This window comes from Macrosteles quadrilineatus, unplaced genomic scaffold (genome assembly GCF_028750875.1).
Source record: "Macrosteles quadrilineatus isolate MER2022 unplaced genomic scaffold, UCM_ALF_1.0 Scaffold_18__1_contigs__length_3160703, whole genome shotgun sequence".
Classification (NCBI taxonomy): Eukaryota; Metazoa; Arthropoda; class Insecta; order Hemiptera; family Cicadellidae; genus Macrosteles; species Macrosteles quadrilineatus.
Genome location: NW_026542611.1, coordinates 1,242,841 through 1,260,349, shown reverse-complemented (window position 1 = coordinate 1,260,349; position 17,509 = coordinate 1,242,841). Strand labels below are relative to the sequence as shown.

General features: G+C 38.1%; 3 protein-coding genes across 3 annotated transcripts; 1 reads left to right on the top strand and 2 right to left on the bottom strand.

Moving 5' to 3' along the window:
• Positions 1 to 4,202: 4,202 nt before the first annotated feature.
• LOC129005243 (putative uncharacterized protein DDB_G0290521) lies at positions 4,203 to 4,973 on the bottom strand. The gene has a single exon (XM_054434081.1). It carries the CDS (start codon positions 4,971 to 4,973, stop codon positions 4,203 to 4,205), a length of 771 nt encoding a protein of 256 aa, XP_054290056.1.
• A 1,315-nt stretch (positions 4,974 to 6,288) lies between these two features.
• LOC129005242 (tigger transposable element-derived protein 1-like) lies at positions 6,289 to 10,331 on the top strand. Its single transcript, XM_054434080.1, has 2 exons — positions 6,289 to 7,845; positions 10,194 to 10,331. Exons 1-2 carry the CDS (start codon positions 6,289 to 6,291, stop codon positions 10,329 to 10,331), a joined length of 1,695 nt encoding a protein of 564 aa, XP_054290055.1.
• Positions 10,332 to 14,736: 4,405 nt separating this feature from the next.
• Positions 14,737 to 17,509, bottom strand: LOC129005241 (piggyBac transposable element-derived protein 3-like). The gene is made up of 2 exons (XM_054434079.1): positions 17,416 to 17,509; positions 14,737 to 16,813 (listed from the first exon to the last, which is right to left on the bottom strand). Exons 1-2 carry the CDS (start codon positions 17,448 to 17,450, stop codon positions 14,737 to 14,739), a joined length of 2,112 nt encoding a protein of 703 aa, XP_054290054.1. The 5' UTR covers positions 17,451 to 17,509.

The window sequence follows — 17,509 nt, the reverse complement described above, 5'->3', positions numbered from 1 at the left end:
CTCTAGAACTGGCCGTCCAAATCCCTGCAGATGGGTAACATAGGCAAATGGCAGGGACCAGAATACATTTTTTATCTGGTCATTGTCGGCCACCACTGGGAACTCCCCCTTCATCTTCCACGTTAAGATTATGGTTTTAACCATTAGGTCCGCAGTGGCTGAAACTGTTGGGTCCATGTTCATCCCAAACAGGACGAAGGTCGCGTAATCATTAATTTTGGCCAACTTGCCTAGCATCTACAGGAAGTGTCCGTGTGTTTGCTGCAATTTTTCTTCTAGTCGCTTTCTCAGATCTTCATATTCGCTCTTATTCCCCTGTATTTGGTGTCCCTTCGAGACAATCTTGCGACTTCATTGGAAATTATCCTATTCATTTCCCTAGCCCACCGTTCAATGTTTTCCCACTGAACGGTGACTAGTCTGTCATCAAGCTGCATTGTGCTGTACAATAAAATGCAGAAGGATATTGCTTCACTTATTTTTTTATCCCTAGATGTTTTTAAAACACTAAGGAGTTCTTGAAACTCATGAACAGGGCTATGCATAACAGATACGGTTACATATTTCACAGTATCCTTAATAATCCTACTGTAATTGACACTGAAATTGCCGTTCATCGATTTGTCTATGAGTGTCTCCACCAATCTTTTGGTCGCTTTGATGATGTATCTATATGGCCGTAGAGAAAACATCTTGGGTTGCTCTTGAATAGCACGGCCACTCTTGAACAGTTCGCTGATCTTTATACCCTATGTGCTCCACTCTTCTTCCATGGGTGTTGACTGAGAAGCACTTCTTTCAGCTAGTTCTACCGAACAGCTTTGCTGGTAGTAGGCACTGCGTTGGGTTTCTATCGGGTTCTGAACAGAGTCGTCTCGCCTAGACATGGGAAATTCCCGTTCTTCTCCGGACGCCGGTGACTGCGAGGACTGTGGTCTCACCAATGTTATTGACGACGGTCTTGTAGGAGTTGGTATCGGTGGGGTGTAGGAAGGGCTTGGGTGTCCAGTCGGGTTTTGCACATGGTCTTCTCGCCTGGGGCTGGCTCTCGCTGGTGATTGCGAAGAACTTCTCACAAATTGTGCTGATGACACTCTCGGTTGTAGGTTCCTCGGGCTCTGGGCAGTGGTCATCGGGTTGTCCGCAGGATTCCCCAGACTTTCAATTGTATCCCCCACGTGACTTGGTTTAATTTTGGTAACAGTTTTTATCACTTTCTTTAATAGATCCAAAAATATTATTAAATCCCTCCCTCTCAGATCCAAGAATTTTTTTGCACAGTTTGATTATTTCTTCGCTTACATTCAAGCATAATGCCAATCACGTCACGATCCAAATCCAGCCATGAGGCAAAGATTTGACTACAGGCAGATCCACGTTCTTCCACTGTTCGGAAAGATCTGGCAGGCCGTTTTCGAATAATTTTTGAAAACTATTAGTGACAACTTGTTTTTTGTTGTCAACAAAATGTAAAATATTAACGAATGTTCTGACTCTATACATAGTCGTTTGATACAGGTCTATACTCTATACAGGTCCTCGAAGCGTAGCAGCGTGGAGCAGGCGTTGTAGAGTATGGTATGCGGTGTGATAACTGCATCCAATACCTGGCTATTGATACCTGGCCCGTCCTCATCGGATCGCTGGATCCGTATAATCTTCCCGCCTTCTACTTCCAATGGCCTTCTTATCATCACGTCCACCGGCACATACCTCTTATAGGAGCCTTTCCCCATCATCTGAGCAACGATGATGTAGCAGTTGTCCAACGAATTCTTCAACTCCTTCGGTCTTATATCCACCTCATCCTCGTAGACAGATGATCTAGACGCCGTTTTAATATTAAATTGAACTAAGAATTTTAAATTGAAATTTAAGATAGGAGTGAAACTGTAAAATATGAATTGAAAATAACACAAAGAAACTTATTTAACAACCCGGACTGACCCGCACTGATCAAGCTGACTGCTGACTGACAACTGATGGATCCGTATTTAAGGCCTCTTGGTTTGCAGGGGGGGAGGGAGTGTTGATTACACACCCACTTGGATAGTCTCGTGTTTTTCTTTAATATTTATATTTATTTTTATTTATTATAGTAATAGAGAGTACAAACAAAATGAACAGTAACATATATCGTATGGACATAATACAATTTTATTTGGTATTGGTTAAAAGTTATAATAATAGATTATATCTAAGGCATAACATAATTTATCCTAATTATATCTTTCATACATCCTTCACATTGGTCGAGATATTATACAAATTTTCACAACTTACATCAACATCATTACTCGAAATCAATACATCGATTAAAATCAACAGGTACTAACAGACACTCGAAAACATCCGGTCTCTGGCAGACGGGGCAGCAGGTCATGTTGCGTCTTCTCCATGTGTCTAAACATCCTAAGCAAAATGCATTTCCGCAACTGAGGACCGCTCTGATATTGAACTCGCCCTGGCATATTCCACAAAGCTTCTCCCCAACTGTTCCGGAAGTATTGGGTTGTGTTGTGACGCCGAGTTTCGTTGCCCTGTCTTCCTCTTTGTTGTGCAGGACCTGTTTTTCCATTTATTCTTCCGCCCATGCTTCGTGAGGGAAGCCTCCACTCTTTTTGTTTCCGTACTTCCAGTAGAAATTGTTCAAACATACACATCCACAACATATGTCATAAAATCCGTTTTCGTAATAATCCCTTAGCAATTGGGTACATGTTGAAACCCTTTTGCAAGAGTCACATTTCTTGTACACCATACTGGACGACGGATGACACAACAACAGAATGTACAATATAACCAATTAAAAGACGTCTGGTCTCCTGCAGATGGGGCAGCAGGTCTTGGTCGTACGTCTCCATTCGTCAACACATGTTAGGCAAAATTCGTTGCCACATGCCACAACCGCTCTGATCTAATCATTTATTTTGGCCAACTTGCTACACATCTGCAGGAAGTTTCCGTCATTTTGGCCCAGTTTTTCTTCCAGTCGCGTTCTCAAATTTACATATTCGGCTGCATTCCCTTGGATCTGGTGTCCTTCCACACAGGCGATGATTTTATTAATTTCTCTAGCCCACCGTACAATGGGAGTGTCGTCAAGCTGCATTGTGCCGTACAATAATATATTCAGAAGGATATTGCTTCACTTTTCTTTTGATCATTAGACGATAAAAAACACTAAGGAGTTCCTGAAGATCACGAACTAGGCTACCCGTAACAGCTATTGTTATATGTTTGACAGTATTCTTGATAATTCTACTGTAATTAACAAGGAAATTGCCGTTTCCTATTGTCGATGAGTCTCTCCACCAATCTTTTGGTCACTTCGACGATATTTCGATTCAGCCGTAAAGAAAACATCTTTGGTTGCTCTTGAATAGCATGGCCACTCTTGAACGGTTCGCTGATTTTGATACCCGATGTGCTCCACTCTTCTTCGACGGGTGTCGTCAACAGTAGGCTCATTGGTGGTGTCGGCTGGAATGAGACGTGACTGTTTACCGATTGGGCCTACTGTTGCTGTTCCGCATGAGTGCGCACAATTCTAGCCATCTCGTCCAGTCTTCCAGATTTTCTTCGCCTACCGCTGCCACTAAAGTCGCGTCCGACCCACTCTCCGATGTTCTGAATCCTCCCTCCCTGCACTCCTTTGTGTCGTCCTATTGCGCTTCAGCGGAGGTGGAATTTCGGAAGATGGTGGTTGCGTCGGATTTTAAAGATGATGTTGACGGCACAGATCAGCGAACTGTTCAAGAGTGGCCGTGCTATTCAAGAGCAACCCAAGATGTTTTCTCTACGGCCAAATAGATACATCATCGAAGAAACCAAAAGATTGGTGGAGACACTCATAGACAAATCGATGAACGGCAATTTCAGTGTCAATTACAGTAGGATTATTAAGGATACTGTGAAATATGTAACCATATCTGTTATGCATAGCCCTGTTCATGAGTTTCAAGAACTCCTTAGTGTTTTAAAAACATCTAGGGATCAAAAAATAAGTGAAGCAATATCCTTCTGCATTTCATTGTACAGCACAATGCAGCTTGATGAGACTAGTCACCGCTCAGGGGGAAACCATTGAACGGTGGGCTAGGGAAATGAATAAGATCATTTCCGATAAAGTCGCGAGATTGTCTCGAATGGGACACCAAATACAGGGGAATAAGAGCGAACATGAAGATCTGAGAAAGCGACTAGAAGAAAAATGTTTCCAACTCTGCGTGCATCCTTGCAGCCATCTCGTCCAGTCGTCCGGATTTTCTCCGCCTACCGCTGCCACTAGAGTATGAAGGCGCGTCCGACCCACAGTCCGATGATTCCGATACGTCCGATGTGCACCTTACTGCACTCCTTTTTGTCGTCCTTTTGCTCCTCCGTGGGGGTGGATGGTTGGAAGATGGTGGTTGCATCGGGTTCAAAGAGGTGGGTATTCTATGTTCCTCTCTAGATAATGTTGACTGAGAAGCACTTCTTTCAGCTAGTTCTACCGAACAGTTTTGCTGGTAGTAGGCACTGCGTTGGGTTTCTATCGGGTTCTGAACAGAGTCGTCTCGCCTAGACATGGAAATTTCCCATTCTCCTCCGGACGCCGGTGACTGTGAGGATTGTGGTCTTGTCTGTGGTACTGATGAAAGTCTCGGCGATGTTCGGCTCGGTGGGTAGTTGGAATGGCGTGAGGAACCAGCTGGGTTTGGGGCAGGTTTGTCTCGTACGGACGAGGGCATTCCCTGTTCTCCTCCGGACGCCGGTGACTGCGAGGACTGTGGTCTCACCGATGTTATTGACGACGGTCTCGTAGGAGTTGGTATCCGTGGGGTGTAGGAAGGGCTTGGGTGTCCGGTCGGGTTTTGCACATGGTCTTCTCGCCTGGGGCTGGCTCTCGCTGGTGATTGCGAAGAACTTCTCACAAATTGTGCTGATGACACTCTCGGTTGTAGGTTCCTCGGGCTCTGGGCAGTGGTCATCGGGTTGTCCGCAGGATTCCCCAGACTAAAACCCCGTGCGGTACCGGGTTAGATTAGCACCACAACACTATAGTACCAAAACATTCCGATCAATCCACACATGATCACTAATACGCCCACTAATATCCCTAAGAAAAATCCCTCTAACCAGGACCAAGCTTACGTTTTAAATTCAATTCGATACATTAATTAAATGTATCTAGTGGTTATAGTACCTAATTAATTTAGAATAAGCATTTTTCCCACCAACAACGCAATGATTACAAATTGCTTGGAGCAAGAATTCATTTATAAAAAAAGGTGTAGTTTTGAGGGATTAAATTTAAGAAGTTACTACCAGAAAAATTTACTCTGGCAAAAATCGGATCTCTATTTTAGTTAGTCTGACACCAATGATATTTGGCACATCGGTATAGTTAGTCCTATGGTTAATTCGACCCTTAATTATACGCGTTACTATAGCTCCTAATAGATAACAATTTCCGAACGAATACTCACAACCGTAAAGCTACTACAAACTCTAATAATTCCCGGTAACATGGCCCTAATATCCACTAGGGTGAAGTGGGGTAAGTGTACGCACGGGGCAAGTGGACGCGCTGGCTATAAATAAGCCATAATTGGGGAAAAAAATTTTTAATTTATAATTTTTTATGTTTTCAAATGTGATCTTTCAGATTCTGAAGTTAGAAATCAACATTTATGACTATTTATACATTAAAACTAAGTTTTAAAACACCTCTGCATTTCTACTTACTACGAAAGTACCGCCTTGAAATTTTGAAAAATTCCCTAAAATCAACGGATAGCCATAGAAATTTGAAAATTTGTACACTAATGCAGTTTTTGAAGAGGAATCCAAAAATATCATTTATATATTACTTAAATTTATAATTACAAAAATGGGGGGGGGGGGAACTTGCCCCGGGCCGAACACTGGTTGGGGCAAGTGTACTCCCATCCCCGGGGTAAGTGTACATAGGGGTTTTCAATGGTGTGACAACTTACAATTAGTTATCAGGTTAAGACAAGTTTTCTTATTTCCTAAGTTATTTTCCTGGTTGATTTCACCTTTGGACCTTATACCTAAACTGTCTTTTGTTTACTCAAACCCCAATTTATTTTTAATCCTTGTTTCAGATTTTTGTACAATGGCATTTTGGATTGTGAATGGTTTCAACCACGTTGCTGCTCAGTAGTTTACAAGTTAAATTGACTGTGATCATTTAAAAACAATTAAAGTGACTGTGGACTGTGGTTTTATATCACAGATATTATATGTGCAGTGTAGTTTGTTTAACCAACCTGAACTAACATGGTTCGAACATATGTAAGAAAAACTGATAGGGGGTCAAAGTACTCCCGTGAAGACTTGCAAAAAGCACTCCAAGATATTAACTCTGGAACATCCACTTTGAGAGGTGCTTCAAAGAAATTTAAAATACCTGAAGCAACTCTCCGACACCACCGTAATGGCTTAAGAGGTAAAAGTATTACTTTGGGGAGAGAAACAGTAATCCCACGTCATGAGGAAGAAAAATTAGCCCAGGGCCTAAAAGTGATGGAACGTTGGGGTTGGGGCCTTAGTAGGAAAGAGTTGCTAGAGGTGGTAGGGGAGTACGTAAAACATAACAAAATCCGCAATCCATTTAAAAATGGAGTACCTGGTGAGGATTGGTTTTTAGGATTTAAAAAACGTCACCGATTGTCTGTTAAACAGCCACAAAGCCTGGAATATGCTAGGAAGAAGTGTACAGACCCATTTATAATTGGACATTATTTCAAACTGTTAAAGAGCACATTGGTCGATTTGAAACTAGAAAACAAGCCGGGCCAAATCTTTAACATAGACGAGACCAATTTTTCTCTTGACCCGTCTAAAACCAAAGTAGTCGGAGAAGTAAACCGTCCTTCGTCAAGAATCACTAGTGGGCCAGGGAGAGAAAATACGACTGTATTACTCGGCGGCAATGCTGCAGGAGAAAAGCTCCCTCCTCTCATAGTATTTAAGGGAAAAGCAGTATGGGACTCGTGGTTGGCCCCAGAAAGTGAGGCGTTTCCAGGGACTTCATACGCTTCTTCAAAGAACGGTTGGATGGAAACGGAGATTTTCGCCAACTATTTCAAGAATGTTTTCTTAAACAAATGTGGAACAGAGAGGCCAGTAGTACTGCTTTATGATGGACATACAACCCATCTTGATATAAAAGTGGTTGAACTGGCAATTTCCAACAATGTTGTTATACTTAAACTACCCGCGCACACTAGTCACTTGCTACAACCAATGGATCTTACAGTCTTCAAAGGTTTGAAAAGCAAATGGGACGCGAAACTTGTTGCTTGGCAACGCAAACATGTTGGGGTGAAAATTCCAAAAAGAATATTCTCCGTCCTCATTGGAGAAGTGTGGAGCAGTACACAGGCGACAATCTTGCAAAGTGGGTTAAAAAAAGCGGGTATTTACCCATATGACTGTAATGTAATACCAAATGACAAATACGATCCTGACATGTTACGAAGATATCAACTACACGAAGCCGAAGCTCAAGGCCTACACAAAGCCGAAGCTCAAGGCCTTACAGAAAGTCCTCCCGACCCCACTGACACCAGCGTACTGACACCCGACGTAGAACATCCGATGCAAGGTGCATCTTGTTCATCTAGTACACCAAGTCAACCTGGCAACCTCAATCAACCTTCTCAAGTGCAGCCTCTCTTGTCTCCGAATGCCTCATTTGAAGAAGTTTTATTAAAGACTGTAAAACAAAATGTTGTTGAAGTCATGAAAAGGAAGAAGGTATCAAGTTCAGAGGCTGAGGTTATTACAAGCGAAGAAGTGGCAATGAGACTCAAAAACATGAAAAAAGAAGAAGTAAAAAAAACTTGGAAGAAAAAAGAAAATGAAAAAAAAAAATTATGAAAAAACAACTGAAGTTTGAAACTGAAAGCAATACTGCACTAGATCTCCTTAAAAGTACAAATAAAAGGAAAGAACTTAAAACAAAGAATAAAGCTACCATATCCAGCAGAGAGAAATTTTTCATTCCCACCGATTCTGATTCCGATCCTGATGCCGATGTATTGCCGTTTGATGAACTGGATGACCTAGAACAAGTTGAAAATTTTAAAGAGCAAGAAGCAGAAAAAGGATCTGAAGAGAAACCAAAAGTTGGAAATTGGGTTTTGTCAAGATTTGCAACGAAGACAAAAGTTTTATACTTTGTTGGTCAAATCACATCAATTGATGACATTGGACCTATCGTAAAGTTTATACGAAAAAAAGGTGACAACACATTTTACTGGCCTGAAAAAGAAGATTTTTCATTCATTCCCTATGACGACATACTGAAGGTTTTGCCAGAGCCTACACCAGGCAGACGGGGGGAGCTGATTTTCGACGCTTCCCTCTTTAGTGTCCATGTTCAGTAAAAAAAAAAAACCCTGTAAATATGTAAATAAATATAATTATAAGTGTGTGTGAACTAGGTACATTTACTAAGTCAATTAACAGTTTTATTTTAGTTATGTAGACAATACGCACTTACAGTGAATAGGTACAGTGAAAAACAGTGAATTGCCACGCACTTTCCCCACAAGGTAAGATTTTTCTAAGTCAATTAAAAATTATATTTTTAGATAATAACTAACCTGCCATTATTTGTGTGATGTCAAAGAAGTTTTTTACAGCATTTGATTAATTAATAAAAATATATTAACAAGTTTATATTAATAATTGTAAATTTACAAATTTGCCATTTTGCGGAAATTGTACGCGGAGTTCCACAAAAAAGTTCATAACTCCTGAACGGTTTGAGATATTTTTACAAATAAAAAACCATTTTAATCAGCAGATTCTAAGCTATAATCCTCTTGCCCCAGATTGCACCTAAAGCGAGTTATATGGAATATAGGGGGGGGGCGTACACTTACCCCATTCCATAGACCACATTCCAAGCTTTCTGCTCACCAAATTTCATTAAGATATCTGAAATACAACTGAAGTTATAGCAAATCAAAGTGCAACTAGTGATTTTCGTGCGTACACTTACCCCACTTCACCCTACCTCATCTATTTCTTCTGCAGGTATTATTATATTAAATTTCCTTGAAAAATACTGTGTCGGTCTCTCGAACAAAATATGTGTCTTTGTATCAGATACATGGACAGATACTAACACGGCTATTTTATCTTCAGTAAATATGTGATTTAAGCAATCATAGTAAAATTATGTACGAAAGATATTCCCTGTCCTTAATTCCAGTCATCCCCTTATAATTTATTTACAATTTCACATTTTAATTATTTCCTTTACTGCCTTTTTTAAATCCTAACGAAAAGCATTAAACATTCATCCGTTAGTATAAATTAAAAATCCTTAAATTAAAATAAGGTACCCCTTGAAAAAGGACATTCCCTTTAAAAATTTAAACCCACTTTAAAGGGCATTCCCCTTCAAAAAAAGGATCCCACTTCTGACATCAAATGTTGTAACCGCTAATGGGTGGGGGTGTCCAGAATGAATACTCGTGCGTGAAGCTAATATGGTTCGTTTATTGAGCGGATAAGCACATACAATGATACATGTTAATATCTTTCCTTTTAACTAAAATACTAATATCACAGAGAAATCCCCATTACTAGAGGGTAATAATTTAGAGGGCTACTAATGGACCAAAAGTCTCTCAAAAGCCTACTATCACATACCTGCTAATAGCAACACCGGGAGGGCCATGTCCAGATGTGAAGTGGACTGATGTCTTGGAAGACTTTGACTCTAACTCTGTGGTTCACAAGAACCTACTGTATCTAACCTCAAGAGTGGTGAGGGTTTATGACGTCAATGCTAGTTTCCAGATTCATCTCAAACCATCTATGGTTATGATATAATGTTGCAAACTCCTAAAATTTGGAAAATTATTGCTTAACTTTTGGCTGAGCTCGCTGCTCCAAGTATAAACTGAACCAGATTGTAAACTAATAAATTAAACCATGTGATTACACAACATTCGCCCCTTCTTTCTAAAAGTGAGACCAAAATAAAGAAAACTTTGATAAAACTATGTGTCTTGTCTTGAATGATTCTTGGTCTTACAATTATTTACCCATTTCCTAGAATGCAATCTCAAAGGAATTCTCAACCCAATTTTTTTAAATTTAAGGTTGAAATATATCAAATATTTTATGCTTAGTATTTGCTATTTGATACAAAGTTACAACAGAGACAGGCTTATCAGTGTCTGGCTTCCCGCAGCGATAACGCATGCGATGGCACACGCCGCCTTAGTGAATCAGTCAGTCGTGGTCTACGACTGGATGATAACACTTCTGCAAACCAGGTCCACTTGGCGAGGGGGTAAAAACCTCCACACACCTTGAAGACTACAATGTTTCCGTAGAATTTCACCCTGTGCTTACTTTTGTCCAAATGTGACAATCTTTTTGACGTATCCAAAAAATTGATTTATAGCTAAACATAAATACACAATCATAAAAAAGCTTATTTATAATACTACAATTTCATTTAGGTCCTGTTCTGACCGTAATTTATCATCTTCATCATCATCATCAACATCATCATTGTAAGCATTATCACCTACATTAGCCTCAATTGAATCATTATCACCAACATTAGCCTCAATTGAATCATTATCACCAACATTAGCATCAATTGAATCATTATCATCATCCGATAAGTCCAACTCGATTGTCTCGGGCGGACCGTGGATTCCTGTTGACTCAAACCCACTTCAAGCTCGCTTGCTCCGACTAAGAGTGTCAGTGAGCGACCATTTAAGTTTTTCTACTTTGCAAATTACTAATTGCCCAATCCTCATGTTATCACTCACTTCGAAAATTCGCTCTCCTAGATTTAGTAAAATAACTAAAATTTTTCCCTGATAATCTGAATCAATCGTCCCGGGCGTGTTCAACACGGTCAAACCGTGGAGAAGAGCCAACCCCGATCTGGGTCTAATTTGTCCCTCATACCCTGGAGGGATTTCGATTTCTATTCCCGTTGAAATAACTCCTCTACGAGAGGGATAAATCTTTACTTTATTACACGGTCCGGGGAGATGTGCGTGTAAGTCCATCCCACTGCTGCCATTGGTCGCATAGCTTGGACTCGTCACGAGTTCCTCATACACTTCGTACAACGGTGCTTTGCGTATTTTGATAAAGACTCTTTGACGATCTGTAAATTAGAAACAAAAAAGAAAAAACCTTGATTATGTTATATTAAAATAATATATTTTTAAACAGGGGTAACAAATGTATCAGTGTCTACATAAAGTAACTGTGATTCATTTATGTGACACTCTGTATCTGAAAGAGAAAAAAAATGAAAATAGTACTATAGAAGCTTTTTCATTTAACATCTTAATTAATTAATTTTAACTCTTTTATTCTTCAACTCCTCATAGATCTTTTTTTTACGTTTCCTATCTGAAACAAAACAGTGGAGTCCATAGGGCAAAGTATGAACATTATCACTTAAAACTACCCTTTTATCATCAAAAGATGATAAGCTAGTTTGTTTAAGTTAATTGAATATATTAAATGCTTGTAGCTTCGTATCAAATTCATACTTTAGAATAAATTTACATTTTTAATCAGAACTGCTTCAAAATCACTAAACATTATTTATTTTTCAATTACATATTTTTTTATTCCATTAGCTCTTTTAATACCGTCTAAAGTAGATGAAACCAATGAGTACAATTTGCTTCTCAAACCTAGTTACTTTTTAAGAGGAATGTCACCAAACTCATCTTTCATGTACCCTATTTGTTTTTCCTCAATTCTGAAAAACATGGATGATTTACATCATAATTACTTGTATTAAACCAGTGCAAGTTCTCCTTAATTTATAAATAGACATCATCACATAGTATGTCATAATGAAGCTATCTGTATCCATATAACAAAGACTAAGATTTTCAGTCATACATAGGTTTTTTACTAAGTTCAAGAACTGTGAGACCAATATAGATCGGTTTATTAAATATTACTTTAGTTTTACCCAAATGGATTGCAATTAGTTCATCAGTAAATATTTTTCTATCAATAAAGTTTGGTTTTGATATTAATCTTTCTAGTTTTCTAGTATTGTTACAAACAAGCTGCATATTCAACCTATTTCTAAGGTTTTCCATTGTTTTACCATAATAGCTATTATTCATAAGTAGAAAAATTCTCGTTCAAAATTATTTTTTGCAGCAGCTCTCAGTTCAGTATTTTTTGCAATGTATTTATTCAACCAATTACTTTGCTGAAACTTTATAGCTCTATGAATGGTTTTTAACACTAGACCATTCTGAATAGCCTGCTTTAATGTCTGTATATGAATAATATAATGATAGTTTTTCAAATCTACCTTTCTTAGATTTTTTTCTTTTCGGTGAAAAATGGAAAATCAGAATGTCTTTCATGTAAACTAGATGGATGCAGAATATCTACCTAAATTATATAGCCTACATCATCTGTTTCTTCTGTATTTAAAATGGTTGGTTGCAAAACTTTCACTTCATCATTGGTACACCATTTAAACCCCTTATATGGAATATACTGACTCATCGCGTTCCCGTAGAGATTGTTGATATCTAAATAAATAAGGTAGTTTGACTTATCTGTATTACCTTGTACTGTTTCATTACTTTTCAAATTATCATTGGAATTCTCTACCGGGCCTTCAAAGTCATTACTTAAGTACTTATTTTTAGCTTTACTGAATCTCTTAACACATTGAATAATTCCACCACGAATACCACGTTCTAATAATAAATACATTAACTAGTTCTAATGCTACATCAGTAAGTTTTAACAGGCATCCCATGATAACCTAGGAGCAGTATAGTACCAACATGCATCTAAGCCATGGTGATTTTTACATACAGTTCTTAAATTTTCAAATACATCAGATAAAATAAGTACATCTGCCTTAAGATATAAATCTGAATAGGAACCTAAATCTGCTATGTTAAAAGTATTCCAAACAGTCTGTGCATTTAAATAGTCATTTTTAGTGATATTTGAGTTGTTCAAGGAACTATAAAAATGTTCAATACTTGGTAAAGAAGTTTCGTTTAGTGTCTCCCAATTGGATACGTACTCGTAAGGGAAAACCCCTTTACGAGTAACTAAGTCAATATTGTCAAGGCCAAAATAATTAGTGGTCTCTTTAAATTAAGATTTACTTAAGTTTTTAGCTAGAGAATCAAGACTGCTACCCATGAATATACAACTGTCAATAAAGAGTAATTCGAATTTGGACCGTACTTTTTTACTCAGACTGATATATTTTTCCTCTGTTGAAGGTATGACTTTTATATCAAGATCATCTATAGCTAAATTTTGGCAGATGAAGTGCAAGTCATATGATGACCGGTTATGCATTATTACAGGTACAAAATTAGATAACTGGTATAGAAGGTTACATTGATGGGCTGCTCCTCTGTATAATCCGCTTAGCGGGTCATGGTCTTCTTTTTCATTTTCATCTAATTCAAAGTCATGTTCACATATGTGACATGATGTAGCTAAATTAAAACTTTGAATCTCATCTTCCGTTGAATCACAAATTGGAAATTAGATTCTTTAAATTTTAAGGGCTTCATCCTTTAACATTTCTATAAATACCCTACCAGCATTTTCTCCTCTTCAGAGTTCGGGTTCAGTTTTCACACCTAGTGTATTTACAATGAAAAATCTAAAGCTCATTGATACATGCTTTCTTTCTTTGATTGTACTTGAATGATTTTTAGTTTTTCTTTTTTTATCTTAATCTTTAAGTGCTTCACAAGTTAAATTTTGACAATTTTTCCATGGAGCTTCCTTATGTAATATTGCTTCAAAATCTGCATAAATTACAAAAGGAATCTGTTGTTTATGTTTGAAATTAGAAAACTTTAATTCATTATGTGTTTCATCAGGCATTTCGACTTTAACTGGACTGTGAGTGGAACAAATGAGCCTAAGTCTATCATAAACAGATTTAGACGTAAAGTGTACAAGATAACTTTTACAAATATAAATCCTACTGTGGTGTTTAGTCATTTGATTTGATACTAAGCGTTCAAAATGTTTAATATATGCATAGTGAGTTGTTTCTTCATTCTTGAGTAGCAAAAGATCACGATGGTCTTCTTTTTGTTGTTTAGTAATTTTGATCGGATACACATAGTGTTCTTTACTATTCTTCTTTTTCTCTTACCCGAAGATGTTTATTGACATTGTTCAAAATTAATAGTTAAATTTCATAGATAATAAAATAACTCGTGTTCTTAGATGAACGTAAACAAAACTTCTATTTCATTTAACCCATTAGTGCATAAAGTTTCAACTTTTGAAAAACAACTTTTATTTTCATGAATGTTGTTTATTAGATGCTAAATAACATGTAAAAAATATTCAAAAAAATATCCCATGTAAAATTTGCAAAATAAAGGCCGTCCCATATATGGGACGCTATGCCCAGAGGCTATCCTGATGTCTCTTTGCATTTTGTATCTCTACAGTGCTGTTTACATCTTTATGACAGTTAAGGTAAAAAGAAACATGTAGTAAATTTTTTATCAATATGTTTTGTTTATTTTGTGTTATAAAAATACAAAAACTATTTTACAAAGTAGTTATTTGCCTTTGAAAGCAGCATAAAATGTCTTTATAACATTTAATTTATTTCAAATTTTTGAAAATAGTGAAGTCTATATAGTTAACCAAAAAGTCCTTTATTGTTGAAACCTGAGTTCTTCTGGCTTATGTTTATCCCTGATTGTTTGAGTGGTACTCCATGAAACACTTCGGGTGAAGCCCCACGTTGCACTTTGAACAGACACATTTTGCTTTCTTTTTACAGTTAGCACATCTTCTTTGGGTGGCAATCTCAACAGGCCAGTGGTTCAGGTTATCTCTACGCACATCTTGAAGTGGCTTTGGGTATGATCTTCCCTGGCTTGATGGTGTTCCATACTTCCTTAGAAGCGTCAAAGCCAAATTTCTCCTGAACCTTAAAAGTTGGCCAATAGCAGTGTCAGGGGGAAGAAGTTTTTTATTCAAAATCCAAGCGTTTGACACACTTACGTCAAAAAGGTAGACAAAGATTGGCCACCACCATTTTCTTTGGCGCATTCTAGTTCTGTACGCTGCTACATTTTGATCCATAATGTCAACTCCTCCCATCCCTTTGTTGTACGATGCGAACAAAGTGGGTTGGGGTACTTGGACTCTAGCTTTTTTTTCCCTCGACCATCTTTTAACTGTTCCAACAGACATGTTTTCAAAATTTGTAGCAGCTGTTACTACACTGTTGTCAGCCCACCTAACTAACATGACATTTTCAGCCGTACGAAAATCAAATGATCCTCTACCTTCTTCCTGCAATTCCTTTTGGTTTTTTAAGGGGCAATACTGCACCCGGTCTGATCTCAATGTTCCCGTGGCACAATAACCTTGTTCAGCCAGGTGTCTTATTAGAGGTACCGAAGTGAAAAAGTTGTCAATGAAAATTTTGTAACCATTGTTACTCGGGATTTCAGCCTGTTTGAGTAGCTGTACAACAACATCACCTCCAAGCCCAAACAAATTTTCACGGTCAGGGTTCTTTCCACAGTATATGTCGAAAGAGATGAGGTAACCACTCGAAGAGCATATTGCCCAGTTTTTAAACCCAAAGCGTATTGGTTTGCCCCTAATAAACTGTTTGGCATAGTGTTTCCCATAGTATGGGATCATACTTTCATCGACAGATAGCTTCTCATCTAATCCTCCGTGATTCGCAAAGGATGTGTTTAGTGCATCAATTATGGGCCTCAACTTATAAAGCTTATCATCTGGATTCAAAGTGGTATTGTCATTTAAGTGAATAAAGCGGAGTATTTGTTCAAATCTGTTACAGCGCATGCTCTCAGACAGTAGTTTTGGAACATCATCTTCTCTTGACCAAAACATCCTTTTGTTAGGATATTTTGCATATCCTGACATAAGCATTCCACCAAAAACTACTAATAGTTCCTCTTTTGTTAGATTTAGGTTAACATTTTTTTGTGATGCATACAAGTTGCTTTGCTCACATATAAATTCAATCACTTCATCAGAAAAAAACAACGAAAAAAATTCCAAAGGACTTTCGCATTCCATTGCCTCATCTGAGCATGGCAGTGGTTCACATGTTATGTTTTGCATAAAAGCAGGCTCATCTATTTTCCATTGGTTTACACGAGCCTGCTTTAGTTCTTCAGCCAATTGTTTCTTTGTCTTTTTTTTACCATTCTGTTGGTTTTCATTATTTTTGATCGTGTTGGTGGTTGATGCAGGGACCTTTTTATTTTTTTTTTTGGAGGGCGGTTCAGGGACATAATCAGTATCACTTAGGCCTACCTTTTTATTTTTATTTTTGGGGGGCGGTGCAGGGTCATCAGGGTCATCATCTGTGTCACTAAACACAATAGGGGGGGTTTTCCTATTGACTTTCCTTCGAAGAGGTCTCAGTGAGATTTTATTGTCTGAACTAGTAATTAAAGTAGACGTACTTGGTTGTGGTTCCTCGGCTTCATCCAAACCTACGACATTACTATCCGTAGGGACAGTCTGAACTTCGTATTGTGGTCCTTTCGCATCCTGCAAACCTGTATCGTTGTCATCTTTAATGGCAGTCTGTACCTCGCAAACACTGTTCAACAGGTTTCGCCCAAGATGGTTAAGGTTTCCTTCGTGTTCATCATCGGACTTGTCACTATCAGCGTCGGTGTCGGCCCCATCATTTGGTGGAACGACGTAGATGAGACGCTGCAAACCATCATTGTAAGCCTCCAACTCTTCTAAGATTTCGTTGACTGAGTACCTGTAAACAAAGTTTTGCTGTAGTAAGGGTATAAAATAAATGGTACCAACATATGGCACAAACTTTCTCCCATGATATTCTTAGTAAAAAAATAAGTTTTTTGATTATAACTCACGAACGGATTAAGTGTTGGGGATGTAACCTAACCCAAACTAACCAAACCTACCCTACCCTACCCTAACATACCCTACCCTAACCTATCTGTCAAAGATCAGACACGTACCTGATGTAGGCCGCATACCATACTGTAGCCGAAATTCTAACGGATAGATTACGTTAGGTTAGGTATTATTAAGTATTTTTAAACACAATCCATTTCCACTCTAGGCCGCATACTATACTGTCCCCCGGAAAGGCATTTATTTGTTTGTTTTTTCGTAAGAAATAAACTTAAAAACTAAGGTCTATTAGCAACACATTGTTGTCTAGGCGCATAGCGTCCCAAATATGGGACGCTTAAGAAAACATGACTATAGAAACTGTTGAAGTTGCTGAAACTACTAAACCAAAGTACAAAAGTAATCAACAACTTGTTTAGAATGTAAAAGCATAGTTTATAACTATTTTATTACCGCACATAAAACACAATAAAATGTACTTACCCCTCATGCGTAACACGAAAATTAGAGCTTGACATTTTCACATGTGCAGAAGTGAGGTTATGTTAGCAGTGAAGAACAATGTGCTGTCTCCCAC

Excerpts from the sequence above, each read along its gene's own strand:
- LOC129005243 (XM_054434081.1), bottom strand. The coding sequence starts at position 4,973 with ATGACCACTGCCCAGAGCCCGAGGAACCTACAACCGAGAGTGTCATCA.
- LOC129005242 (XM_054434080.1), top strand. The coding sequence starts at position 6,289 with ATGGTTCGAACATATGTAAGAAAAACTGATAGGGGGTCAAAGTACTCC. Across the intron at positions 7,846-10,193 it reads AAAACATGAAAAAAGAAGAA|AGACAGGCTTATCAGTGTCT; the intron begins GTAAAAAAAACT and ends AAGTTACAACAG.
- LOC129005241 (XM_054434079.1), bottom strand. The coding sequence starts at position 17,450 with ATGTCAAGCTCTAATTTTCGTGTTACGCATGAGGG. Across the intron at positions 16,814-17,415 it reads TTTCGTGTTACGCATGAGGG|GTACTCAGTCAACGAAATCT; the intron begins GTAAGTACATTT and ends CTTTGTTTACAG.